The sequence below is a fragment of the Carettochelys insculpta genome, chromosome 2 (assembly GCF_033958435.1).
Source record: "Carettochelys insculpta isolate YL-2023 chromosome 2, ASM3395843v1, whole genome shotgun sequence".
NCBI lineage: Eukaryota > Metazoa > Chordata > Testudines > Carettochelyidae > Carettochelys > Carettochelys insculpta.
The window spans coordinates 66,766,185-66,787,736 of record NC_134138.1 but is presented as its reverse complement, the minus strand read 5'-3'; the positions used below and the strand labels follow the sequence as shown (position 1 = coordinate 66,787,736).

The following is a 21,552-nucleotide window of genomic DNA, read 5'->3' as shown; positions in this document are numbered from 1 at the left end:
GTCTGCATGTGAGATGAAGAAAGCACTTAAAAATAAAAACTGAAATTATGTTTCCAAATAAATGCCACGTTTTGAATCCTCAAGAGATATGCATGTTTTCTTGCTGTCATCACTCTAATCATTTGAAACTACATTTCAATAGCAATTACCTTTATTATTTGTAGCTGAACCCCTTCATCTGTCTGAGGACCTTGAAAACAGCCACATATTGTCTCAATAATTCTATCAATTAATTTCTTGCCTGGGGCTGTACTATCTGGCGCATTTCCAGTTAAGTGCCCATAAGCTATAAGTTTCTAGAGGAGAAAAAAAGAACAGGAAATGGTAAATAATTTTAAAAATCAACCTTGCAGTTGAATATGTAGATTCATACTTATAACAAATGAAGTCAGGATAATTGAAACAGTGTAGTGTATCTAAAAATCACAGGAAATTGCAAGCATTTGTAGAAAATCCTTCAAGAGTATTCGTGTTCTTATCCAACAACTCCAGCATCACTTAGCATGAAAGTCACCAATTTAGCTTAACTAAACTATTACAATTTACAGTCTGTAAACATTTACTCAAAATAAAAAGCGCTCAACAATTTAAACTTGTTTCTGAGACTGACTCAAAAATTATACAGAAATTCAAATTACAGTTTTACTTATAACATTTGTATTATGCAACAACATGATACATTTAAAAGCAAATTACAGGACAACTTAAAAAGAGTGGCAAACGATATTAGAACCACTTGGTGTGTTGTGATTTGCAAGTCACTTGTCTGTGTGTCTGCTTCAAATCTCGTGAAAAGGGTACTATAACAGTACCCTGTTCTCTAAGTATTTCAGACATGAAAAATATTTGTAAGTCTGAATACCCTTCCTCTTAAGAAATAGAGAGAAGACAGGCAGCACAGTGAGACCACATGGCAGGTATGCATATGCCTATAAATAAAAATATATGCAGTGGTTCATTGTTCTTAGTCCACCTAGGAGAAGACACAGAATTTCTGGTAAACATCTTAAGATCTCTTTCAGAACAGCATTATAGGACCAAGACGGAAGGATTAATCTTCTTCACATGGGAAACACACATATTTGCCTCTAAGTAGAAGATATGTGAACCTCTAACTTGGACTATTTACTGCAATTACAAAGAAGATAAAATAAGTTTCACAATAATATAGCTGTTCTGGTAGCTTATGTTTATTCTTTCAGAGAGTTGTTTTCTATAGATATGCACACTGACTGATACAAAAGATTAAAGTTTAGAACAAGTTACAAATATCTATACATTAGTCTACAATTAACTAGCTGTATTTAACATAAAGTATATCTACAGCCAGATTTATTTTCCTCCTTTGTTCTTCAAAAATGGTCTACTCATATTGCAAAAAATCATATACATTATGGTTATTGTGTCCCATCTAGGAGCTGAAAAAACAAGACACTCTTTCTTAGTTACATTCACCCAGCACTCCAAACCACATTTTCCCTCCAATTGTAAATAAAGCTCAGTAACATACACACCTGTAAACAATCTAGAGATGTACTAACAATCCGGGGGCATTTAGACTGGCATGCCAATTCAAATGGTAAGAAGTACTTGTCGGCTTCAATAAAGCTTGTCTTTGATTTCACAGGCGGAAGCGTGCTTGAACCCGGCTTTGCTTCTCCATGAGGGGGACTGAACAGAATAGTCTGATCATTAGAATGTTACAAATACAGATACTTCAGAAATCCTTCCATTACAATACTACAATACATTTCCCTCAGTTTTTTTTCACTTGTTCTTAACCTCAAGAAGGGAACTGAAATCTTGAACACTAATTTTTATTAACACAAACTACCAGAAAATGTGCAAGAAGAATGTAACTTGCAACAACTAAAAGGCACATTTGTTATAACCTGACAAATATGCTCAGTATGAATCTAAACCTTTGTTCTACTCTTGTCCTTTTCTTAGATCAGACAGATCGTATTGATTCCAACAGTGGATCTTCAACCTCTCTCACTGATTTGGAGGCAGGCATACTTGTTTGTCCGAATGCAGCATACTGAAACAACTCTGCATAACAGAACTTTCAGAGCTGTGAAATACTCCTCAATTATCTAGATCACAACTTTTCTACTGTTAGTGTAAATCATAAATCAGAGTGCAAAGCCTAAAGCATGGAGATTAAAGGACTGGAACATCATGCTATCATCCTGCATATCCTTTTGGCAATATCAGCATTTGAAAGATGAGCCAGATTTGTGGGCTTCCCTGATCTAATATAATATGAAAATTAGAACAAAAACCCCCCCATTCTCTTCCTCAGGCAGGTGGACAGATTCTAAGAGTGGGATTCTCACAGCAGTATCCACTTGAAGCGTGTTGGAACTGATTGCAATAATTATATACAATTTCTTACATAAATTGCTATTTTTCAACTATTACTTCATGCAACACCTTCTTTTGAAGGAGATGTCCCTTAATATTTCTAATACTTAGCAAAAGTGAAATGTTAAAATGTGACATGGCTAGAAATGGCTAACATCTTGCATGATAAGTGACCCAAATTCAATCTTTAAGGACATACTGGTGGATACTGTAATGTTTGTGGTTTTGTGTGTTTCTATTTATATTATTGGAAGTTAAAAATGTAACTAAATGGTGCCTGTCTCTATTATAGTCATCTCTCTTTATATTGTACTAAAAATCACCTGTCAATGACTCAAAACAGACAATTGTTGCATGTTAAACCATTTAGCCAATTACCGGTGAAGCTTGGGAAATAGGTCTATTTGGAAGTCTCCACAATTGCCAGTTGCTTCACTGGGGAAGTCTGGGTTGCAAATGGATACACTCTGAATATGGACATTGAACTACATAAACCATGGACTAGTTCTGAGAACTCTCTGCAATGACAAAGCTCACCACCTCTACTATGAATTTGATCTTAGAAATGTACTCATGTCTGTATGTATATTGAGCATTTAACCAACACACTTGTTTTTTTAAATAAATCTTAGTTTGGTTAAGAAAAATGGCTGTGAGCATGTATTTAGATAAGATCGGAAATATTCATTACCTTGGGTGCTAATGTATCTGATCCTTTGTGAATGGCAGAACTTCCTCGTGATCTTTCAGTGATCTTGCCATCTTTTACTTGGGTATCTGGGTGAAGGCCTATGACTGGGTTGCTTTAAGGGAACTGTGTTGTTGGGTTCTGAGTAATCAGCAAGGTATCAGAGTTTGGAGGGCCAACAGACTTGTTGGACCCCATGGCAAGGTAGGGAGTAGAGGCTGGCTCCATACTTATGGAAGGGCAGAGCCTCAGGCAGAAGGGGTGGGGCTGGGGTAGCCAGCCCTCAGTGCTCCCAGGAATATGCCATGCGTACCAGACAGCCCTGAGAGCCAATTGGGCACTCTGACACTCTGTGCAGAGCTATAATAGTGATTTAAATGGCATGGATTTTCAGCCACTGCTGCTCCTGCAGCAGAGGCAACTGGGAGCCCTGGGCTCCTCCCCTGGCCTTGGCAGGCCTGATAGAGGCTATGTTGTGCTGGCTTGGTAAATCTAAGTATTATAGACTACCAACTCTGGGGATTGGCTGCTCCAGTGACCTCAATTGGCTCCACTGAGACTGCAATCACGTAAGACCAGCCAGATGTGCAGCATCTCTCTTCATAGAGTATAAACTGTTTATGCCAATTTTGGTTTTTGATGGAAGTGTCTTCACTTAAAACTCCTAGAAGACTTAGAAGTCTTACTGTCTCTGACTGCTGGATGGCACTTGATGGCTACGTCTACACTAGCCCCAAACTTCGAAATGGCCATGCAAATGGCCATTTTCGAAAGGACCCTGCCTACTTCGAAGTCCCCTAAAGGTAACCCTTAAGGGGACTTCGAAGTAGGCGGGGTCCTTTCAAAAAGGAGCCCCATCAGGACGAGCCGCGCGGCAGCAAGGTGCGTCAATTTCGAAGTGCCGTGGCCGCCTGCATGCTAATGAAGCGCTGAATATGCATTTCAGCGCTTCATTAGTAAACTTCAAAATGGCCATTAGCGTGGCCATTTCAAAGTTGGGGGCTAGTGTAGACACGGCCGATAAGTAAGGAGGATTTTCTATAATCTTTTGTTTGACAGTTTGGGCTACATCCTTTCCTTAGTGAAGAGCAAAAAAGGAAGTGATAACAATTTCTGAAGTTTTGATAAAGGCCATTCATTTTTATGAATGAAAGCTGAATTTGTCCTCAAAACTATCTTAGCTTGGGGAAGAGTGCAGAACTACACAGCATATTTCTTGAAGTGATTCAAATTAATATTTAGAAAGTACAAAGCTAAATAGAGGTATCAGAGTTGTTGAAGCAGATGCTTCAAGGAATTCCTTACTATTCAGATTCACATTTTTTTTCTTTTTACTTTATATTTCTAGGGCAGAGAACAGAGGCAATACTTTGATATGTTATTTTAAAAATCAGCAGGGGCTCCAGTTACAAAGGAAGATGTTAAATCTCCTTTGTCCACCTCTCATAGGTCTCTGAAGGAGGTAAACACTGTTCCAGCTACAGGGTTTTAGCACACACTGTGGACATAACCCATAAGGAAGATTTCAGGGATTCAGTATCAGACCACTCTAAGGTCATGTTCTGAAAAATGAGATAGATTGGGTAAATCATATGCAGGGAGGGAGGGACAGCACAGGGAACTTTTGTCCGGCAGGGGGAACTGAAGCCGTACGCCAGGTGGATTGGGTCTCACAGAAACATTAAGGAACTGCCTCCAAATAACATCATAAAAGAGGTAATCTAGTAAATAAGCAATATAATTCAACATTTTCAAATATACAATTAAGATTCTGAATTGATTAATTAATTAAACAAACAGCTATATTATACCCTCCTATACAGCAAAAAAAAAAATAAAAAAAAATAGCATAAAGTTCGTATTTAGCTGTAAATTAACATGATTTTAACAGTTATGTCAATCAGTGAGAGCACACCTTTGTAAAGGTTGATTAAAATCAGTAACTGAAATTGAGGCTTTCCACTTGGTGATTTAAATCGGAGTTTTCCTGGTGTCCTTAAATTAATCCAATCTGAGTAGCAGCAATCTTAAATAAGGAGCACAACAGGCACATCTCACCCCTGATTTCCCAGAATGTGTTTTTGAGTGTGATCTGTCCCAAAAGCAGATCAGAACCATGTAACACCTCAAAGAAATGTTTTCAAAATGTTAATCGGAATGTGGAGTTATTACTAACTCCCTAGACATCCAATGTAAGTTAACAAAAGGAGTTTAAAACGTATTTTGGAGAAAAATAAGATGTTCCTCTGCCAAGGGGGGAGGGACAGCTCAGTGGCTTGAGCATTAGCCTGCAAAATCCAGGGTTGTGAGGTCGATACTTGAGGAGGCCATTTACGGTTCTAGGGACAAACAGATTAGGCCCCAGTAGCCTAATGGATAAAGCATTGGCTTCCTAAGCCAGGGATTGTGGGTTCAAGTCACACCTGGGGTGAAATCTCCTTTCTTCACGGTTGCTTCCTAGGAAAGTTAGATGCCTGCAAGTCACCAGGGCCTGATGAAATGCATCCTAGAATACTCAAGGAGCTGATGGAGGAGGTATCTGAGCCATCAGCTATCACCTTTGGAAAATCACGGGAAACAGGAGAGATTCCAGATGACTGGAAAAAGGCAAATAGAGTGACCATCTATAAAAAGAGGAATAAGAACAATGCAGGAAACTACACCCAGTCAGTTTAAACTTCTGTGCCAGGAAAGAGAATGGAACAAGTAACTAAGGAAATCATCTGCAAACACTTGGAAGGTGGTAAGCTGATAGGAAACAGCCAGCATGGATTTGCAAAGAGCAAATCATGTCAAACCAATCTGCTAGTTTTCTTTGATAGGATAACAAGCCTTGTGGATAAGGGAAAAGCAGTGGATGTGGTATCCGTAGATTTTAGTAAGTCATTTGATACAGTCTCGCATGATATTCTTATCAATAAACTCGGCAAATACAACTTAAATGGGACTTCTATAAAGTGGGTGCAAAACTGGCTGGATAACCATACTCAGAGAGTAGTTATTAATGGTTCTCAATCCTGCTGGAAAGGTATAACAAGTGGGGTTCAGCAGGTGTCTGTATTGGGACCAGTTCTGTTCAATATTTTCATCAACGATTTAGGTATTGGCATAAAAAGTACGCTTATTAAGTTTGGAGATGATACCGAGCTAGGAGGAGTTACAACTGCTTTGGAGGATAGGGTCAAAATTCAACATTATCTGGACAAATTAGAGAAATGGGCTGAAGTAAAGAGGATGAAGTTTAATAAAGACAAATGCAAAGTGCTCCATTTAGGAAGGAACAATCAGTTTCACACATACAGAATGGGAAGCGACTGTCTAGGAAGGAGTATGGCTGAAAGGGATCTAGGGATTATAATGGACTACAAGTTAAATATGAGTCAACAGTGTGATGCCATTGCAAAAAAAGCAAACATGATTCTGAGATACGTTAACAGGTATGTTGTGAACAAGACGCAAGAAGTCATTCTTCCATGCTACTCTGCACTTGGTTAGGCCTCAGTTAGAGTACTGTGTCCATTTCTGGGCACTTCATTTCAAGAAAGACGTGGAGAAATTGGAAAGGGTCAAGAAAAGAGCAACAAGAATGATCAAAGGTCTAAAGAACATGACCTATGAAGACAGGCTGAAAGAATTGGGCTTGTTTAGTTTGGAAAAAAGAAAATTAGGGGGGGACATGATAGTGGTTTTCAGGTATCTAAAAGGGTGTCATAAGGAGGAGGGAGAAAACTTGTTCTTCTTGGCCTCTGACGATAGAGCAAGAAGCAATGGGCTTAAACTGCAGCAAGGGAGATTTAGGTTGGACATTAGGAAAAAGTTCCTAACTGTCTGAGTGGTCAAACAATGGAATAAATCGCCCAGGGAGGTTGTGGAATCGCCATCTCTAGAGATATTTAAGAACAGGTTAGACAAATGTCTATCAGGGATGGTCTAGATCTAGACAGTACTTGGTCCTGCTATGAGGCCCGGGGACTGGACTCGATAACTTCTCAAGGCTCCTTCCAGTCCTAGCATTCTATGACTATGAAATGCTGTGCAGAGGAATGTCTTCCACTGCCTTCGCACACAAAGACAATGGATAGCTCTTTGATAAGATGGGTATACACTACATCCATAGCTAACAAGTGCACGTGCCCCCCAACACAATAAATGGAACTGAAGATCTACTGTTAGAATCTTTAGACATGCCTGAAAAATATATGAACAAAATAAAACCTAGTTTCAAAAAGTTTCACCACAGATTAGGATTATGTAAACACCACACATACACAAAACTATGAAATGTCATAACTGAAGCTCCACGTGTGCATTGTGGATAAGCATCGTGATACAGTTTTTAGTTACATGATTACATACTATTTTTCTACAGGATTCCTGCCTCATTCAGTGCATAAAATAGATGATGCTCACTGATCAAAAAGCTGTTGGATCCTTATTCTTCACTATATGGTGCCATATCTTATTCACTGCACGCTATTCAAATATAATATAAAAACAAAATTGTTAATTTCCTCAAAGTTGTTAATTGGCTTTTCTATTGGGCTCATTTGAGCAATTTATTTTCATGAAATTTCTTTGAGGTGAAGTAGTTGACTCAGACAGAGATTACGGAAAGAAGCATCTACACATTTTAGAGGCCCAATCTGAGAAGTTAGGGTCTAATTTTTCAGTGTACAAATCAATACACAATACATCGTATAGTCCAAACTCCCATGATCCCCCATTGTTTTCAGTTGTAGCTTTGAGTGTTTAACTCTGCTGCAAGTCAGACAATGGGGTCTCAAGATGGACATCCAGACAATGAGGAACACACAATTACTGGACTATGAAAAGTTCAGTTTAAGTGACTTGCCTAGTATCACATAGGAACTCTGTGGCAGTGGCCAGATAGGATTCAACTCCCCTGGGTAACAGTCAACTGCTTTAACCATCACTGCATTCTATCTCTTCCCCATCCTCATTCACAAAACACCATCCAATTTCTGCAGCAAATGAAGTGGGCATCCTGCAGACAATGCTTACTTCACTACTCAGTTCTGGTTCATCCTTAAGGCGCTGTTCATTTTCTGCACTGAATGAGGCAGGAGTCCTATGTATCATGCAATTGCAAGGACCGTCATCACAAATGCCCAATTTACTAGACATTAAAAAAATTGCTTACACCAGAGGAACATGGACTCTGGAAGCCTAGACTCTGTTCCAGATTCTGGAGGGAGTGCTCTGTAACGGTCACCGATTCTTCTGCCTCTGTTCATTTTGTATGTGCCCCATTCAGCCCGTCCTAGTTCCGTCTCTCTACTTCTGACTCAACACAGTGCCAGTTTCCCTTAAATTTACCTAGCCTCCTTCCTCAGACAGTATTATCTGCACTTCTGGGCTCCCTGTCTCCATCTCCTCCCAAGCTGCTAGTCATCCCCTTTGAGCTCCTCTCCCAGTCAGTTCAAGTCTGTCCCTCGTTAGCAGCTCATCTAATCTCCCTATCTGACTCCAGGCTCCCACCCCAGTTTCCTGCCCACCACAGCCGATCCAAGTCTACCTCCCATATGCTCTCTACCTCAGTCTATTCCATCCTTCCCCCACAACCCTCCAAATGTTTCTGCTCTCACTCTCAGTGAAACAACAGCTACAACAGGAGCAGCAGTTGCAGGCAAGCTCCTCAGCACCATGCATCTCTCAAGAGATGTTCAGCAACTTTCAAGATGAGTCACAATATAGATATTATATGCTTAAATTCACAATAAATACTGTACAAGTGCCTATATGAATGCTCTTCCTATTTTCAAAACCAAGCCAAGTTATTTTATTCAGTAAGAGAAAGAACACTATTACCTACCTTTGTTTTTCTGTTTCAGCTTTTATTTCCTCTGTAAAATGAAATAGAAAATTAGAATTCATATAACAAAAGCAGAGTTATGGAAATAATAATATGCACAAAGTTCCTTTTAATTTTATATTTGTTAGCAGGCAGAAAGTCAAACATATATTTGGACTCTTACCAAGTTTTTGAGCCTACTTACAGTTTAAAACAGCAAAAGCCATTATGATTAGTTTAAATGATTCCATAAATAATTTATGATGTAATGTGCAACTAATATAATTAAGTCAGTCATTATCAAACCCAAAATGAACAAGATCTCTATTTTCTAAGTTATTTAATATTTAAAGTACTGCCAACTTGCTCTAAACAAAATCAGGGCCACTTTGTGCTAAGCACTGATTCAATACACACAGCCCGAACAGCTTACATAAAAGAGTGGGGGAGGACGACTGCAATCAAAACAAGTATACATAAAATGTTTTTTCTCCTTTAACCACAAACAACTATAATATTAGGCCGTTTTATTAATTCTGTGTTCAAGATATCTAATTGGAAGTACCACTGAATTATCATTATATCCTTTCTTCAAGATCCAAACTTTGCAAGTCTGTTTTATGAATGAACAGAACAATTACATTTATAACTTCAATTGGTTTTACTTACAAATACTTTAACTTGTTTTGTAAAGAACAAGTCATATATGCTTGGATGATACACATTTTTTTTCCTTTCTGAAAACATATCTACCTGCAGATAACTGCTGACATTGAAACAATGACCTAGAGCAACAATATACTTCTGTAGCATTTCCATTTCAGATACGATATTAAAAGAAATCATTTTTAAATTACTGCGACTTCTTAGAAATAACGAATTTTTATGAGACCTTAATGCTTTCTCCATCCTTCACGTACTCAGGTCAATAACATATACAAAAATGCCTAATTTTTCCCAGCATTTTAAATTTCTAGATGCTAGACATCATGTTTAAACAACAGTGTACAGTAGGGTCTCCACATTCACGAATCCAAGGTTCACGAATTCAATTATTCACAAGTGGCTGCTTCCCCCAGGGCCCCAGGCAGGAGCACCAGCAGCTGCTGCTTCCCCCAGGGCCACGGGCAGGAGCGCTAGTGGCCAGGCTCAAGGCAGGAGCAGCTGCCATACAATAGTTCTGAAATTCAACATTCATGAGGGTTCTCAACACTGAAGCCTCACAAATGTTGAGACCCTACTGTAGCTTGTAAATAATTTTAAGAAATATATATCTTCAGATACCAGTGTATCTGGTGTTAATAAAGCATTAAGGAATCTCATTTCCACAAAATTTTCTCTGATTACAACAGAGTACGGTAAAGACATGGACACAACAAAATTATGCAGATTCAGTACAAAATTTTATTGCTATTTATCACAGAAAATGATACTGAAGTATTATGATAGCAAAGTATGTACAAGTTGTATGAAATTCTTTTCCCCCTCCCCTTTTAAATTTCAAAACACACTATTTTTAAATGAAAAATTAAACTAACATTAGGCGGAAGTAAAAATATGCTTTATCTGCATGGGCATCTGAGTAACACTGTGGAAGGAATGTAATTTGGTTATCCTGTGAAGTGAAATGATAGTACAAGGAGAAATGGCAACCTGCTCAACTTGGCAGAGCCAAAGACCAGATAAAATAAAGGCATTTGAAAAATGTTCTCTCTCTTCACAACGTGTCCTGTTTTAATTCTATATTTGTTTTTACAAATATTACTAAGTTATAAAGAGATATTCTGACCTGTAAAATTGTGTTAATTAACCATGCTGTCATGTAATTGTCTTCAGAATTATGATCCAGAATTTTTAAACCAATTTTATATATTGCATTTCAATTGCCAGTAGGAGGCATTTCTGTTTTGGACAAAATGGCTTATAAAACAAACCTAGACCAGCTCTACAAAAATCTATTTTCCACAGAAAACAAGCTACGTGATTTGTGCAATTTTACAACTTAGAATTTTAAAAAAATCTAAAAGCAATTCATTGTAATGCTTTATATATCCTGTAGCTAATTTCAAAAAGCCAACAAGCATATTCTAAAACAAAACAATAACATCAACTCTGATGAATGTTTGTCATAACCAGAATCTCCTCCGATATTTTCATGAAAACATGCTTACGTCCAAAAAGGGTCATCTATCCAAGGAGAAAGATCCCTTTTTCTGCACTGCAGGGAGTCAGAAGGGAGATAACCAGTGATCTCCCTCAAAAAGTTGTCATCTCTCTTCCCCTCCTGCTACTGAACAAAGAAGTGAGAGTCTTCAACTAATATCCAAAGAGAGGAACCAAAAAGTCCTCCAAAGTGAAGCAACCTAAGCCAAAAAACTATGAGGATATGTGGATGGTGGAGGGATGTTGTCAAAATATTTAAAAAAGTATCCTTAATACACTCCACTGCTAGGTCCCTCTCATTAAAACTGTGGACTGTTAATTTGGGCCGTTAACTTCCTGGGCCACAACATTTTAGCCGTGTCTACACGTGCACGCTACTTCGAAGTAGCAGCACTAACTTCAAAATAGCGCCCGTCACGGCTACAAGTGTTGGGCGCTATTTCGATGTTAACATCGACGTTACGCGGCGAGACGTCGAAGCCGCTAACCTCATGAGGGGATGGGAATAGCGCCCTACTTCGACGTTCAATGTCGAAGTAGGGACCGTGTAGTCGTTGTGCGTCCCGCAACTTCGAAATAGCGGGGTCAGCCATGGCGGCCATCAGCTGAGGGGTTGAGAGATGCTCTCTCGACAGCCCCTGCGGGGCTCTATGGTCACCGTGTGCAGCAGCCATTAGCCCATGGCTTCCGGCTGCTGTTGCCGCAGCTGGGGATCCATGCTGCATGCACAGGGTCTGCAACTCGTTGTCGGCTCTGTGGATCTTGTGTTGTTTAGCGCAAGTGTGTCTGGGAGGGGCCCTTTAACGGAGCGGCTTGCTGTTGAGTCCACCCTGTGACCCTGTCTGCAGCTGTTCCTGGCACCCTTATTTCGATGTGTGCTACTTTAGCATGTAGACGTTCCCTTGCAGCGCCTATTTCGATGTGGTGCTGCGCAACGTCGATGTTGAACATCGACGTTGCCAGCCCTGGAGAACGTGTAGACTTTATTCATCGAAATAGCCTATTTCGATATCGCTACATCGAAATAAGCTACTTCAATGTAGGCTTCACGTGTAGACGTACCCTTTGTGAAAATGGGAAGAAAAAGTGTAATGGAACTCAACAGGAACACATGCATCAACTCAGCAGCCTTTACTCAGAGTGTAAGCAAAGTGGGGGCGGCATGTGTGTGTCAAACATACTGTTGGTTATATATGAGTAATACCCACCATGCTTCCCCGTCAGGTTTCCTCCCACAACCTAAAGATATTAGGGATAGCTGAAAACAGTCTACAGCAGCACATAAATAGCTTATTACCAGACTTTCACTTTACATATAACAAAACTACTTTCACCTCTGCTGAGAGAAAGTGACATAGCCTGCTCTTTTCCTAATGAGACAGTCCAAGTATCAAGCACTCATGCTTCAGTAGATGAAAAATACACAACTGGTATTACACAAAATAGGAATAAACATATAAGTACAAAGACAGACAAAAAAGGGATCAGAAAAAACAATATAACAGAAAAGAAAACTGGAAAAAGACAATGAAGGGCAGATAATGGAGAGAGAAACAAAACCAAAACAAACAAAAACAAAAACCAAACAAAAATTCAGGGGTGAGACAAAGTAAGAGATGACAAAAAGTGTAAAATGTGGAAGCTGGTCTGCACGCTTGAAACAGCTTTCTAATCATGATTAGTCATGCTTTCCCATGACTGCTTAAAAGCCCACAAATGAATAGCTCCACTTTACTCTTCCAACTCTGATAGCCATCTATTCGCTCTTTTCAGTATGTAGCTGCTATGCTGCTAGAGTCTGAGACCTTTGTGGAAGAAACTTTTTAGCAAATTTCTCCAACTACACATTATTATGACAATAGATAAAAAGTACACATGCAGATGCGGAAAGAAACAAAAAGAATGACTGGGACGAACAATGACTATGTCTACACTGCAAAGATCTTACAAAAGGAGCTCTTCCAGAAGATCTTTTCCAAGAGCTTCTTTTGAAGACTTGTGTCCACACACAAAAAAGCAAGTCAAAAGAGTAATCTGCTGTTTCAAAAGAGAGCGTCCACTGCAGCCCTGTGGAGCATCCACACACGTTTTCTTTCAAAAGAAAGTTTCAAAAGGGGGCGCTCTTCCTGAAAAAGGAAAGGAAGAGTGATTTGGAAAGGAGCACCACATTCATCTGATTTACTTTCGAAAGAATGCTTTTTGTGTGTAGACGCTCCATGAGTTCTTTCGAAAAATCCCCCTTCTTTAGAAAATTTTTTCAAAAGAACTTGCTAGTGTAAATGCAGCCAAAAAGAATAAATAGTAGTGGTCTGTATATTGCCTCATATTTTATTCCTCACTGAGAACGACGTAGCCTCACAAAGAATGAGGTGTCAGAACTGTGTGGTTTTGAACAGCTGTAGATTACCTGTAACAACTTTTTCTTCCCCTATTTAATCTAAAAACAGGTCTTATATACATATACATTCATCCCCCACAGGTCTTTCCTTAAGTTATTTGTTTTCTAACATTTATTAACACATTCTTAAAACCTGCAGAGGAAATAAAAAGATACTAAAGGTTGAAACTCTCTTGTCCAGCAGTCTCTTGTCCTACAATATCCAAGGTCCAGCATAATTTTTGTTAGCCAGATGGCCATTTATCATGGGAGCGGCCAAGCTTTCCATGGTCCCATGAAGTATGTTTACAGCCATCAGTTCTGGCACTCAGTGTTCTGTATTGTTGAAGCTAACAAAATAAAGCCTTCCCCATGAATCTGAATGAGATTTCTACAGTAAGGGAAGACATCGTTAGGCTGACAACCATGAAGGGATAGTCTTTCCCCCCCCGTTTTCCCTGTGAGGTAACACACCACCACCACCACCACCACCCAGGAACTGAAAATTTCTGCTAAATTACCCCTAAAATAATTATAGATTTTGAAGTGGAATGGAAGTTGGACCTTGGTTTTCAAGCATTTAGACCCAAGACAATAAAATATTTTTATTTATACGCACAGCTATACAATGACTATTTTTTCTTCTACAGCAGTGTTTCTCAAAATGTGGTACTTGTACCATTGGTGGTACGCAAAAGGATTTCAAGGGTTATGTGGCAGAAAATAAATTACTAAAAAGAAGAGATAAGCACAAGGACAGCACTGGGAGAGTGGGTACACCAACAAGGCCAAAGTCCCAAAAGGTGTATGTGAATGTTTCAAGTTTGGAAAACACTGTTCTACAGCATGGAGCATAGTATAAACATTTTAATCAACAAGATTTCACTGGAAGGCAACAGTAACTTATTTTTGTAGTTAAACTGATACACATGCCTTCCTGATTGCTGTCTTCATTAAAAAATAGCTAAAAAGTACAGTTAATATTACAAGTCACATACATTAAATGGGACAAAAATTGGAATAAATATTATCCAATATATATATTTTAGTGATTGAACAAGTCAGTGTGAAAATATATTTTTACTGGTACAGATACCGAATGATTTATACATGGAAAACAATGGGTTGGTAAGTTTATGGGAGTACACTGCTGGAAAAATGGCAATTTTATCAAACATATCATTTATAGCATTTCATTTAAAAAAAAGATATATGCTTAATTTTTCCCTTTAAGTTCAGCAGTTTCTCACTGCAGCCATGGTATTGTAGAACAGAAAGCTTCTACTTGGTTTAAAAGAAAAGTGTGCTAGGTTCTTGATCCATCAAGGAGCTGCACCTAGGTGCACAATTTCTAGGCAAAGAAGGTGTAAAAGAGAGATGCAACAGCTGTTTTTAATAAAAGGAACCTTCCTAGATGTACAGAAAGAAGTGCTGGATAAGGCACCTAGAGAATCTAATATACAAACAAGTGAGCCACAACCCAGAATAGATGATGAGAGTTTGAAAGGACAAAGCAATTCTGAGTCAGTCCTCTTGAGTCACAGCAAGTGCACAGGTTTCTAGGCAACACGCAATGAAGAAGTATTTTAGACAGTATACTGAAAGTGTACATTTTGAAGCATATATTTTAAAGCATTTGTCTGATTTAGTTGGCTTCTCTATATTTTCTCTGATTCGCCTCTCCAATATCTGATGCTGCCAGTATTGTTCAAGTTTGTATGTAGCAACTGTGGGTTAAGGAAAAATTTCAAAAGTCACCACATGATTTTCAACATGGAGGCAATTCTTTTCATGATTATGTAATATTTGAGCCCTCTTGACCTAGCAGCCATGCTCCCTATAAGATGAGTGCTTGGGCAGCCACCTAGGATAAATTCATGTGCGACCAGCTGATTAGCTGAGCACCCACACCTGGCAGCATGTGTTTCTATTGGTGGTGCACATCCATACATGCCTTGGTGCACATAAAGATTTATTCCACCCATGGATGGAAAAAAATTGATGGTACATTGCCTAACAGTCTCTGTAAATTCCTCTTATTTCAGAGCTATCAATACTAGGTGTTCAGTGTTGTATGGTAGCTGCTACTACAGTACTTAAGAACTCTCTGAAATTTGCGTAAGTCATAAGCAATAAGCAAATCAAAGACTTTGCAGTTTTCATAATGTATTTACAGAAAAACTTACTGTGGTGGTTTCTCATGGGGCCCAACCTGACTGAGTATTTCATGCTAGGCACTGTACAAATGTTGAGTGATGTTAGTACTTGGAAGGCTCAGAGACTTCCAGAAAGAACCTACCTGCCTTCTACGCGAAAACTTTTCATCCAAGAGTGAGGGTGCTCTAAGCTTACCTTATTATACATGGCTGAGGGAATACGCTTGAGCCCAAGCTTCTACTCAGCCCAGGCCGGTATCCTACCTAATTCATAGGCTAATCAAGCCCAGGTTCCAATAGTTCTCCAATGCTTTCCCACAGTTCCATTGGGGCAATATTTTCTTGTCACTTCACAGAAAAATAATATATGGCTTTGTTGATTTTCAGAGAACTATTCTAGTCCAGATAAGGTGCTCCCACAAGATGCCACAGTCTGACAGGGTATGTCCACACAACAAAGTTACCATGAAATAATAGCTGCTATATTGAAATAATGGTCAGCTTATTTTGAAATTGGTAAACCCCATTCCATGAGTAATGGCACCTACTGAAATAGGTATTTTGAAATAGGGCTGTGTAGACAGGGAATAGGAGCTATTGCTAAATAAACTATTCCAGATTATATTGTTTCAAAATAAAGATGCTGTGTAGACACAGTATTTCAGATTAGAGCCGTGCTTCCAGGAGCTCAAATCCAAAATAGACTCTATTGTGTGTCGACATACTATTTCAGAATAAGTTTTGCTTATTTGTGGGCATCCCTGTAGTGTAGGTGCATTATTCCGGAACAGAATATTTTGGAAGAACAACTCGACAATAATCTATTCCAGACTAACTCTGTAGTGCAGACATACCCTGAGTGAGAGCAACAAGAACTTCTGATAGAAAAGAAGAGACCAGAGGTGAGCTGTGTCGGGAGATACCTAGGAACTTTGCCAGTAAGTCAGACTGCTTCTTAAACAGGATAAGAAAAGCCAAGCTGCAGCTGGAAGGATACCGGAAATGGAGGAGAAAATGGCAGAGGACTACAATGCCCATGCCACAAGGTAGGAAGAGACGTCTAGAGCTGGAAAAGCAACACCAACATAAGGAGCTGATGGACTAACTACTTGGCACAATGGCTACTAGAAATACAAGACCCTGCACTGCTCCTATCCCAGACTACTCCAGTAGTCACCCCCGCCCCCCGGCCCACACAGTGCATATAAGATGGGCAATTAGCCTATCAATACAGTTTATAGATGGTCATGTACATGGGCAGCTGTACCCACTTCATTCCATCCCCATGTATCATAGGGAGAAGGAGAAAAAGTACACTGATGGCAGGTACACTGTCACGTACAGCTTTCTTTTTTTTTTAAAAAAAAAAAAAGTCAGTGGTGTTTTCTGGGTGAAAGAGGGAGAGGAGTGAGAATGGGTTTATTTTGTTTGTTCACATACAGCTGGACTGCTGTGCTCCTAACTTTCGATACATTATCTCTGCTGTTCAAAATATTGGTGTGTGTATTAAACAACAAAGTTAGAAATTTCAAAGTAAATATTTTAATAAAGTCTCATTAACACTACATAACTGATCATAAAATTGGTAATATTGATTAAACAAATTAATTATACAGCTGATCAATACAGCACAGTAATACTATGCTCACATTCTCATTTTGATAAATCCCCCTGCAGGGATGTGTACACACAAGACATCAGCTATTTCCTGCACTGTTCTAGATCCAGCTTTCAGAGATGCACTTCCTTTCTGTACCGAGTCTATAAACCAGGATAATCATCAACCTTCTCTTGTAAAAAACTCTACCTCTTATCCTTGTCATTTCTGAAAGCTTCTGACAAGGCTCCGCACGAAACACTCAAACAAAATAAGCAATCATGGGATAAGAAAGGATGTCCTCTCCTGGATCAGGAACTGATTAAAAAGACAGAAAACACATGGTAGGAATATACAGAGAGTTTTCAGGATGGAGAGAGGTAAAATTGTCATGGCCCCCAGGCTACACAACAAGCAGCGTTGCCCAACATATTCATAAATTAGCTGCAAAAAGGGGTAAATGGTGAGTGGCAACGTTTGAAGACAATACAAAATTATTCAAAATATTTAAGTCCAAAGCATACTAAGAAGAGTTACACAAAGGCATTTTACAAAACTGGGCCAAAAAAAAACCAGATGAAATTCAGTGTTGATAAATGCAAGTAATGCATACTGGAAAACACAGTCCATGCAAAATCATGTGGTCTAACTTACCTGTTACCACTCAAGATCTTGGAGTTAATATTAATGGTCCTCTGAAAACATCCTTTTCGCCCTCTATTCCCAGTATTCCAGATTGCCAGAGATCAGAAACTAATGGGGCAGTCATCTGATTAGTATAGAAAATTCTCTCTCAGGTGTCTGCTGGTGAGTTTTGATAATATACATATTTGAGGTTGGGAAGGAATTTTCCCTCAGGCCAGATTGGCACAGACACTGTTTCTGTTTTGTTGTTGCTTTGTAGGAGGGAGGGTTTGAGGGCTGGGGTTTGTTGTGCCTTACTCTAGAGCACAGAGAATAGGTACTCAGCTGGCTCCCCTCTCCCCATTCCCAGACAATCCCATGGCGGGGGCTGCAGAGGTGTTGGCAAGTAGCAGCACAAAAAATTAAAAAAAAACAACTGTTATTCTGATGAATATTTAATGTATAATATGTTGATAAAATATAGTTGTGTACTTTCCATATAAATGACTTCCACAGACTCTCATACAGAGAGCAAAACATGGCATTGTAAGAGGAGTCTAAAGTAGTACAAAACCAAGACACAATTGTTTCGCATCTGAAAAACTGTAGTTGTGCAATTAAAAACCTATCAAAATACGTAAATGCAAAAAAAGAGTTCAGGTTGCATATGGAAGCTGCATGTATCATTTTCTAGCATGAGTTCTTAACTGTGAATCCTTAAAATTCTTTTAATGTGTTTATGGAATTTCCCAGAGTACTTTTTGTTTTAATTTTTTAATTGGCAATATTGCATACATATCCTGTAATTTGGAACTATTAAGACAGAAAACACTGGAAGGACCTGAGCAAGCATCTTAGGTAGTCCATGGAAGAGAGCTCATTTTTATGGAAGTAAGAACATATACACCTTCCAAGATACAACTGGGCAAGGTCTTCCACAAGAAAAGCCCAAGAATTCTTTGCCAAGAAGATTCTCACTCTGCAAGATCCACAGAAACTGATTCATCCCTGTCTAACCGATGCCTAAGTGTATTAAAACCAAATCTACACAAGGAGATGTTTCAAAAATTATTTCTGTTGGAGGAAGCCCAGACAGTTGTTACTGACAATGTTAATTAAGCCTGCTGAAAAGCATGGTTGATATACTAACAATTGATCTAGATATAGGAGTAGGCAGATATAACAGCACATGAATAAGTGAACTAGAGAGATATTGAGACTTTAGCCTTATCTACTCTAGCTCTATTTATGGGATCAACAGCTGTATTCTTCTGCAAAACCTCCTGGTTTTGCCAAAGCCTCCATACAGATCTAGTTCACGTAAATATCTGTTCTCCTGTTTGCTGGCTTCCCATCCTAGGTTCTCATTGTGCCTTCTTCCTTGCTAATCATCAGCACTGGAACAACCTTTCACTTTTTGTGAACCATTCAGCCATCTTCTCTTCAATTCTTCCTTATATAGCCACCCACTTTCTGTCAACACTTTCACAGATGATTCATGCACATGCAAAGGAAAAAAACCCCTTTCTATTCAAATGGAAGTGGAATATCTAAATAAGCTCAATCTGCTCACTGATCTACATTCCCCACCCATCATTTTCTCTCCACAGTTTTCCCTTTTCCTTCTGTTGCCTTTCATCTCTGAAGTTTACACTGCTACAATGCATGCACTGACATACTTTTCGTGAACACCTCCTGACAGCCTGCAGCCTACTTCAGGCCGGTGAAACAGCCTCCACCCCATGTATTTTCATTCCCCAAGTCTGCAGTCGGCCATACCACTTCAACTAGGGCTCACTTTTCGAACTCAGCATTCACACACACAAGGTGGGGAACAAATAATTCACTCTGCTGTGGCTCAAAAGCACTGAAGGCAGACAGAATCAGGGATGGGAAAGAAAAGAGAGACAACGGCTGATACAAGTACATTTTGGTTGACTGGAACCCAGCAAAGTGAGGTTCTATGCAAGACCCCAGTGATCATGAGCACTATACATGTGCAAAGAACCCAACAAGTGACTGTGATAAGTTGAAGAAAAGCTAAAGAAAGTAATGTATAGTTTTCTGTGCACATTTAAAATTTACTTATGGCATACACCCAGATCACTGAAATATACACTTAAAGGTTAAGGCTTTGTCTACACTGCCAACTGAAGGACAAAACTTTTGTCATATGTGGCTGCTTAAGCCCCCCCATCCTCCCATGCAGCCTCCAAAAAGAAAAAAACCACAGTAAATGACAGTTTAAATGGCTTGTTATTGGGAGGAAGGCTCTCCTATCAATAACACAAACCCTGCTCATAGGGGTTTGAAGTATTTTGTCAACAAAGTGCCAAACAGCATTTATACTGCCCAGCTTTTAGCAACACACCTGTATCATGAAAAGCTGTTTTGTTTAGACAAAACCCAAAACTATGCTGAACATAATTTATTTTTTCTTTGATGGTTCAGAAAGCACTTTAGGCTCTTGCAGTGCCCTCAGAGGTGGTATCATCAACACCAATTATCACTGTAGAAGTTGCCGATTTTACTGAACCTGTAATCACCCCATGACATACAACCGAAGCTGCTTTTTTGGATTAAATCCATGATTTCACCTTGCATACCTGTCTTCTGCCTCTTTTGCATAAAGGCAGAGTGCAGAATATGGAACTGCATAACATGCTGGGAAGTATGCAAGTCCTGGTTACTAGACTGAAGATTTCTGTTGGGAAGATACCAGAAATGCCAGTTAATTGAGCTTTCTGGTTAACTGAGTGCCAGATAAGAGAGCTTTTTCTACATAAGTGATTGAAATTCCTAATTTTACACCAGTATAATAAGATGTTCAAAATAAAAAACACTTAATTTTTAAAAGATACTGCATGCTCCTCTTAACTTTGAAATTTGAAACAACAGTTGTACGCTATTCCTTGTCACTTTCGTGCCTAGAGACCTCACATGATTAAATGCCAAGCAACGCAGATTGAGAACACCATACCAGGATAGGTGCCCAGATTCCTTCTGCAACTAAATGTCAAAACCTGAGATCCTCAATGATAAGCAGTCAGCAAAAACACTAATTACATTTCATGGCCTGATTCCCCCTAATGACCATAGCAAGTTACTATAGGTTCTTTTGGTTTAAAAGTGCTCAACAATTTACATTCTAAATCATGGTTTGATAGGAAAAAAAGTGATAAGCGAGGAAATTGGAGGCAGAGAAATACATCTTTGGAGACAAATATTGCAAAATTGAAATCTAAAATCCAACTGCTACAGGAAGTATAGGCCTCATACAACAGTTTCAAATTACTTATTCAAGTTAACGGAAATGACACTGACAGGATGCAGGAGAATTATGTCCGGCATTTTTTGGCTAAAGGAAACAAAAAAAGATCTTTTGAGTAGGGCAACATAAGTAAAGAATGAGAATAATGATCGTGCACAGAGTCCATTCGAAAAACAAGGGAATAGAGGATCCCACTCTCAGCAAAAAAAAAGATGTAAGATAAAAGAGAACTCCACCTGCTAATGGTCCCCTCACTTTCTGATTTCTAATAGGCAGAAGCAAATCCATTCAATATATTCTATTTCATTACTTGTATAACCCAATTAAAATTCAAAGAAACAAATTTCACATTTATGCAGAGGAGCGCAATAGTTGTTTGGGACAGAACATTTGTTCAGCAATAAATACTACTTATTTTGTTTTAATAAAAATGTTGGGGACGTCACAAAAAGTATCTCAAATATTTTTAAATTACTTCAAAATTTATACTAGAAAAA

General features: G+C 38.9%; 1 protein-coding gene across 2 annotated transcripts in view; it reads right to left on the bottom strand.

The window, feature by feature from the left end:
* The window catches only part of ARFGEF1 (ARF guanine nucleotide exchange factor 1), a 155,804-nt gene that overhangs the window by 95,546 nt on the left and 38,706 nt on the right, over positions 1–21,552 (bottom strand). For both annotated transcript variants that reach the window (XR_012644410.1, XM_074987110.1), the window contains exons 2-4: positions 8,889–8,919; positions 1,515–1,671; positions 150–296 (exon numbers count right to left, since the gene is read on the bottom strand). Coding sequence is in view for 1 of the 2 variants with exons in the window: in XM_074987110.1 (XP_074843211.1) it covers positions 150–296; positions 1,515–1,671; positions 8,889–8,919 (335 nt within the window). In the remaining variant the exon portion in view is untranslated. The remainder of the gene's footprint in view (positions 1–149; positions 297–1,514; positions 1,672–8,888; positions 8,920–21,552) is intronic.